The 8,035-nt window shown below is 38.6% G+C and overlaps 1 protein-coding gene and 1 pseudogene across 1 annotated transcript; both read left to right on the plus strand.

Moving 5' to 3' along the window:
• The first annotated feature begins 415 nt into the window (after positions 1-415).
• On the plus strand, positions 416-4,992 carry LOC135688506 (uncharacterized). Its single transcript, XM_065205376.2, has 3 exons — positions 416-771; positions 2,826-2,957; positions 3,817-4,992. The coding sequence occupies exons 1-3, from the start codon at positions 579-581 to the stop codon at positions 3,993-3,995; spliced, it is 504 nt and encodes a 167-aa protein (XP_065061448.1). The 5' UTR covers positions 416-578; the 3' UTR covers positions 3,996-4,992.
• An 838-nt stretch (positions 4,993-5,830) lies between these two features.
• On the plus strand, positions 5,831-7,178 carry LOC148957921 (uncharacterized; annotated as a pseudogene).
• Positions 7,179-8,035: the final 857 nt, after the last annotated feature.

Raw genomic sequence — 8,035 nt, forward strand, 5'->3', positions numbered from 1 at the left:
ATATTTCTAGTTACAAAATAGATTATTTTGCAATGGATGGTTTTTTTGCTTTTCCCCCTTTTATATTAAATCTTTATAATCATGATGATAAAGCAAGATTTTTAGAAATCAACAAATGGTAAAATTACAGTGCGCTTTCCTATAGCCATATTTTCAAAATGCTCTCTCAATTTTCTTTATACCATCCACTTACATCTTCTTTCCGGCTGTCGGTCAAATCTTTGTTTATTCAGCACATGTTGGTCTCGGTTTCACGCTCCAAGTATCACATATTGTTAGCAGCTGCAAAAGATTGTTTTTATGGATAATAAAACCATATAAAAAATGCAAGCTCTTGCCCGTAATTCTAACAATGCCATTCGAGAATTTATTCATTCTATTATAATTATCGAAACGTACAATAAGTAATTTTATACCATAACAAAAGAGGCCTAAAGCCGGCTGCAGGTAACCGTGAATAACCAATGACTTGGAAACAATTGGGTTATCCCATTTACGAAATCTCAAAGACTTTGCAGGCTTGCTGATATCGTTGTTTTGAAGGGAAAGCACGTCGTGTGAATGAATCGCTGTTCAAGATGAATCTGTACCTAGACAGAAAGAGGATTGCGTTCATCCTTTTAAGTTTTCTTTCGCTACTGTTTTCATTGATATGTACATTTGCAAAAGGATGGTCGACGTACAGAGGAGCGAGCTACGGGTTATTCTCACCCGATATCAAGAATGACAACGTTTGTGGCGCACTAACCGATGATAATTCCAGTTGCCTTCGTGAGTATACCTTTAAAACGACATATTCTGTTTCTGTCCGTTTATCTTTACTCTCTCTCTCTTACTCTGTCCTATATATGTATTTCAGATACACACACCGGCAGCATTTCCGCAACGTTTCTTCTCTGAATGATCCAGGCCGGGCTGAGAATTGCTAGCGGAAAATCACTCAATGGAATCTTGTTTTGTTTTGATGCAGAAGTGAAAATTCATCTTTCAGCTTGGGGGGGGGGGTGTTGAAACCTCCAAAAACAGGCAAATTTACCGACAAATCAATAAATTACCGATAACAGGGCTAAAAACTATGTTTGAACAGACAATTAAGAAAATGCAGGGGCTCTTACCCTTCACACCCCCACAATTTCCGTCCCTTCATTGATGAAATCTTGTGCACGGTTCAAGGGGGCTCGGAGCCTCCACTTTCAGGTCCAACATCAAATCTGATTAAATTTCATAGAACCAAATCAAATTAACCTGAAGTGGACGCAGCTAGATCACTTTGATCAAAGTGAGCTAGGCCCTATATCACTTTGAGAAAAGTCAGGGATCTTGCCAGTTTTCATTTTCTGCTCTTTCGGTTTTTAAGACAGATAGGTCTTTTTTTTATACGTTCATTTTTAGAGTCCAGTTGAAAGTAAATCTTCGGAAACAAAAGATTTGACACCAACACCACAACAACTGAAAAATTTTTCGAAGAAATGTTATACTTTATAAGAGATAAGGTTTTAGTATACGGCCAAAAACCCCAATTGAAATTGAAAACAAAGTCAAATTGAAAAGAAACAAAAATGAAAATAATAGTTGATGTATTCTGGACCCACGCCGTTCTTATCATTAGGACTTCTTCGCAAGAGTCCATTTTGCATATTTCAGAAGCTTTATTTACAAAATATAAGCAGGTTACGATCATGAAACTTTCATAAGATCAGCCAGGCAGATCACAGTCTTTTGAAAACAAGTATTGTTAAAAAATCTCGTACGCTGTTTGAAAAAAGTGATTCGGTTTTGGGGCATTTACCACCCTACCCTCATCTCTTCTCTGATTTTCCCATTTATTGTTGTTCTAATTTACTTGGTTCAGGCTATCGTATCTGAGCTATGCCCTGAAGGTCTTTCTGGCTTCGTACTTTTATAGAATAAGCCATTGTCACGTGTTCAGCAGAAATTTTGACCTATTAGCAACAGGATAAACCTTAAAAGCAGCCTGCGTGCAGACTCAGACAGTTTGTTGTTTCCTTTTTCGTACCTTTGCGTTGAGTTGAATTAAGACTTCAATGTTGGGCTCCCAGTAGATGCCCAACAATGAACTTATAATTCAACTCAACGCAAAGGTAGAAAAAAGGAAACAGTGGAGTCCAAGGCCCTTGCCACGAATTTGGAAGTGGGGGAGGGGGGCAAGGCTAGCAAACTTAAGGGGCCAAGGCTTATTTCCCTTTTCATTGCAGCTTTAAAACTAATTGCTTCGCAAAAATGTGGGGGCATTGCCACCCTGCCCCCCCCCCGATAGTGAGAGCCCTGGAGTCTGCAGGCAGGCTATGAAATGCGGGGGCACTCGCTAACTTTTTCAGATCCTTAAAGTATAGTCCTAACAGCACACAGCTAAAGAGGAATCTTTCTTAACAATTTGAGATTTTGCTAGCAGATGTAATTGTTTGGATGCTGAAATCACCAAAAAGAGACGTTGTTGCAGGAAAGACCCCAAAAATGTTTAAAATTTTAAGGGCTACAGATAAGAACGGTCGCTTTTAAAGAAGGACACTTTTCCAAAAATTATAGAGAAAGAAACGTCCAAAAAGCTGTACTTTTTTAAAGATGTGGGTGGGTGCCTCTAGTGTCTCCGGTCCCGACATCTGTGTGTGGCCACCTCGTCACTACCCTGGTTTCCAGAGCGTCAGTGTCGAGGAAATAGGGCGTCGAGGAAATAGGGCGTCGAGGAAATAGGGGGTTGCGGGAGAGTGCAGAGGAGGAGAGAAGAGAGGAAGACACTTGACGCTCTGGAACCCAGGGTACCTCGTCACTAAAGCTCTCTATAATTTCATTTTTTTTCTTTCTAGACTGGTTTCGGGCAGCCCAAGCTTGCATGCTTCTGGGATTACTGTCCCATATTCTGACATTTGTGGGGTTAGTTCTTGCCGAAACGAGGAATTTCAGGTTTTGGCTGGCGGGAACTGGCGAGTTCGCTGTTGGTAAGTAACTTAGGGTTTATCCTATGCATCTTATTCGATCAAAGTAATACTTAAATATACAAAGCCCAGATTAGTTTCGTTAAGTGAAAAACTGCAAATTCAGACAATTCCTTGTTTGTTCAGTGATAAAGAGACGCAGTGGGGGTTATTTAGAGGGGGGCTAACGCTCAAATTTCATAAAAGTCCTGACTGTTGGAGCGATCGAGTCCTGGGAATAGGGTGGTGCCCAGTCCTTTCCTAGTCGACCAATAAGTTGTCAGGTCTTTCGATAAATCGCTCCGGCGCATGACTTCAGGTTTCTTGGTAATGGTTGCTGAGTGGAATAGTAGCATACGCACATTTTCTTACACGAATTGCATAAAATCTCACAAATGGATTTACTTTATGCACCGGCCTAGACTTTATAACACCGACAAAGAAGCAAAATTTTCGAATGTTTCAGATGAATTTGTGAATTCAATGCCTTTTTGTTGCATTTAATGTGTGGTATTTGCTACAATTTGGGTTCATAAACACAATACTGCTTGTTTTATTCTTGAGTCTTTTTAAGGCGAGCAATATATTTTGCTGTCCTTTAAACATTGAATTTTGGTAAAAGCATTGAAAATTTGGTTCCCATTCGATAGGTGAAAACTCTGTTACATCTACATAAATGAGCCTCTACATCTTAAATGCAAGCAGAAACCGTGTAGCAAATTACAGATCGGCGAGGGAAGAGACTGGCTTGAAATTCCTTTTAATAACTCAATGAGTAATAAATGATGCAATGCATTGTTGAAACTACTTTTTGAGGAAATTTCTTGGAGAAGAAGGTTACATTTGCCCAACCTCTTTAATCGTTCTCTCACTTTCTTTTCAGGTACGTTCACTATACTGGCATTAATAGTTTACTCGTTCCAGTCTCCATATCAAAAAGGCGTTCCTCTCTTCGACTTAGGCTGGGCCTTCAAGCTCGCTTGGACCATTGGTTTCTTTTCTCTGGTCGCAGCGGTCATTGGCATTTCAGATGGTACCAAGGCGGAAGGAGTAAAGCTCTAGCTTATCTCCCTCAAAACTTTAAAACTGTTTACGAGAATCCAGACAGCTATTTATATTTTTGGCAGCTATTTATGTTGGGCTGAAACTGCATAAACCGGAATGAACTTCTCCTGGTTCCATTAAACATATCTAACTAACATTATTGGAATTTAACTTTTTATTTATCTCAAGATTTATATAACAAGTGGTATTAGTTGCTCTGTTAAAGGCCTGTTTTTTTTAGAAAATATTTAATGTAGTGTAAAAAAACTTTGCAAATTTTAATTTTTTTAGTTCCGTATTGTCTTTTAACTTCTCTACGAAGCAAAATAAAAGCGACAATAGCAGCACACACAACATTTGTTAGGATATGAAGTAGGCCCGCTGTTGAAAATGGTTCGTCAGAGTAGGATCGGATCTGGGTTAAAACTGACTTGCCATAAACTCTTCTTTTATAAGAATGTTGTTTATAAGAATATTCTGGCTCAGAATCATGAAATTTTTAAGAATATTATGAGAATATTACACAGACTTAGATAGCATCTCATTTTGCAGCAGTTGATTGCTTTGGCCGTGTTCAGAACATTGAATCGCATGAGTGACATACCTTTACAAATATCATGGTTTCTGTTCGAGGGCGGACGATGTTCCCCTGAACCATATCAGATTTGGGAAAAATAAGAATACTTTCAGAATATATTCGAGTTCAAAACCAAAATTTTTAAGAATATCGAGGTTAGACAAATTTTTTAGTATGCTTACAAAAAAGAGTGCGAAACGAAGTTTGAACACCGCGAAGAAATAACTAATTTGCTTTACTCTGTCGTTCAAGTAAACTCATCTATTCTCTTATTGCGATTCTTTACCCTGATAATATTTTTTAATGTTTTGTGTAATAGAAATCTTGTGTTTAATTACAACACTCCGTTTTGTATCATGTTTGGTGATGGAAAGTTTATTAGCTAGACTTTGTTTGATTATATGCCTTTTTGTTGAAACAAATTGCCTTTCAAACTTACGCTGTGTTGTAATAAATTTCTCGAACCACGTTTTCCATTACTAAGAATGTGAGAATACACAGTCGCAACGTGTATATACGGACTTCCAAAAATTGAAATGGCTTTTATGATCTCATACGGACTGATAAAGCCTTCTATCCTTATGGTCCTAAAACAGCCTAAAACATATACCAAATTCAAATTTGCTTAGCAAAAAGCAATCTGAAACTTTCGTAACAATCTTTCACTTCTGACATAGCCAGTCATTTTTGCAAGGGACAGTGAGGGAAAGAGATTTTTTCAACCACGCTCTCAAACTACAGGAGAGTCACTGAAAAGGACAAGAAGCGTATAAAAGACTATCAGTACTGAAAACAACCACTTAATCGGAGCTTTACGATGATACGGTGATACAAACAGGTTTAAAGGGATGGGGGAAATTTTGACAGAAAGCAGAAGAGATGACGAATTGATGACGAGGAATTTGAACCAAGTTTTCAAATGTCAATTCAAAAGATCCAGGCCAGCATAAAAAGTTACTTAGTCATTACCTTGTGTAATTGTTTCCTACCTAGCGACAAAAAGTATTTTTTTGGATAATCTATGATTATTGAACTGTGACCTGTTCTTTCCCAACTGACCACACTTCGTGATACCTACGCCTCCAAATGACAAGAAACATGATTCTCTTACGGTTTGATAACCGTTTTATACACAAAATTATCATTTTATACACGAAATCTTCTGTATAGAAAACATAAAAGCTTGAACTTTTTGCTTATAAAACCGATCATATTCATAGTGCTGGTATATACATTATATATATAAAAGTAACAGAGAAGTGGTGCAGCATGGACCATGTCATTACTATCGAAATACAGCCTTACTACTCACGAGTTTACTTTCACCACAAAAAGGACCTTCGGACCTGCATTCTGTGTTTTTGACCAAGTTTATGCCCAAACAGTTGCTAATCAAGCAATCTGTATATCCAAAAATGTTCGTAAGCTTTCTCTTAAAAAGAAATTGAAACAAATTCAAACTTCTTTCAGATAGCTTTTAACGTGAAGCTTTGTTTTTATCCTTTATGCAACATTTGACATTGTACTTTCTTGCTTCGCGGATTTATATAATTATTTCTTGTTGAACCTTGCAGCAAATTTTCCTGCAGCTTTTGGGCACTTGGTGACCTTGTAACACTTTTGGTAAACCATAGAAGTCAGGCTTTATTCATTCTTGGAAGGATGACGTAGCGACTGAAGTCAAACATCTGTAGCTTTTTTACGATATAAGACAAGACTGTGCAAATATAGGTGAATTTAGACTATGAAATCAGAAATAAAAACTAATTCTTTGTACAAACCAATCCGACTTCGTGAACTCGTGCCTAAAACTATAAAAAGCTCTATCTACCACTTGAGATGCAATATATTTCGACGAAGACAAGGATTAAAACGAAGTTGAAAACATTTACAAAGAGGAAAACGAAGACACAGACGAAGATGAAGAGGAAGACGAAGATGAAGACGAAGAAGAAGACGAGGACAAAGACGAAGAGGAAGAAGAAGACGAGGACGAGAACTAAGAGGAAGAGGAAGACAAAGACGAAGAGGAAAACGATAAGGAAGACGAAGACGAAGAGGAAAACGAAGAGGAAGACGAAGACGAAGAGGAAAACGAAGAGGAAGACGAAGACGAAGAGGAAAACGAAGAGAAAGACGAAGACGAAGAGGAAAACGAAGAGAAAGACGAAGAAGAAGACGAGGACAAAGACGAAGAGGAAGAAGAAGACGAGGACGAGAACTAAGAGGAAGAAGAAGACAAAGACGAAGAGGAAAACGAAGAGGAAGACGAAGAGGAAGACGAAGATGAAGACGAAGAAGAAGACGAGGACAAAGACGAAGAGGAAGAAGAAGACGAGGACGAGAACTAAGAGGAAGAGGAAGACAAAGACGAAGAGGAAAACGAAGAGGAAGACGAAGACGAAGAGGAAAACGAAGAGGAAGACGAAGACGAAGAGGAAAACGAAGAGGAAGACGAAAACGAAGAGGAAAACGAAGAGAAAGACGAAGAGGAAGACAAGTACAAAGACGAAGAGGAAGAACAAGACGAGGACGAGAACGAAGAGGAAGAGGAAGACAAAGACGAAGAGGAAAACAAAGAGGAAGACGAAGTCAAGAAAGTCCGAGGAAAACCACCCATTTAGTGAAATTTTACATTGTACGAGAAAAAACAACTGTTTTAAATCATGGATTGCGGTCAGAATTCCGCACGCCTGGAAATGTGAAGTGCTGCAAACAAGTTGCTAGCCAGGGTCCATTCATTTGAATAGAATCTGATCTCTAGAAACAGGGATACGAAGTTAGAAGTATTAGAATTACTTCCAAGGTAAAACTAAGGCGGATCCATTGAACCGTAATACGATGGATCAAGGGTGCGATGAAGTGCATTTCAATCATAAAAGCAGCTGTTGTTTTTGAAGAAATGGTTTGAAAATATTCACAGGGCATGTGACACATGTTTGCATGTCTTGGCGCTTCTTTATAGACTTTATAAAAAGCGTGTAATGAATATTCTTGTAATGCTGATTTGTCGAGATTAATGATACGGTTCTTATCTTATAAGAATTTGTAGATTTATTCAAGCAGTGGATAAGATGTTTTGGGCGTTTCGTTCCTTGGACACAGTAACCAACCCGACACTACTCTTCGTTCACAAATTGCGACAATCAACAATAGGCAACTTTCGCTTGACACCATGATATAGTTGCTGAAGTTTTTTGCAAAAATACGGAAAAGATTCGATTCCATCTTTGCTCTAGATCCACAGGGCCGTCGCTAAGCACTTTCACTTAGGGGGGTGCCAGTCACCAATTTGCCGACAAAATGGGGTGTGGCCTAAGATATTTAAATGTGGGGGTGTGGCATTTTGACGCAATTGATTTTGTTTATCAAAGAGGATGTTAGTCAATCATCGCTTCAATTTTCGAGTGACTGTGGATACTTAGGCTTGGAAGGCCTTGAAACAAAACCGAAAGACGATGTCCCCCTGCGAGCGGAGCGA

This window comes from Rhopilema esculentum, chromosome 19, assembly GCF_057945365.1.
Source record: "Rhopilema esculentum isolate cy_ngs chromosome 19, ASM5794536v1, whole genome shotgun sequence".
Taxonomy (NCBI): domain Eukaryota; kingdom Metazoa; phylum Cnidaria; class Scyphozoa; order Rhizostomeae; family Rhizostomatidae; genus Rhopilema; species Rhopilema esculentum.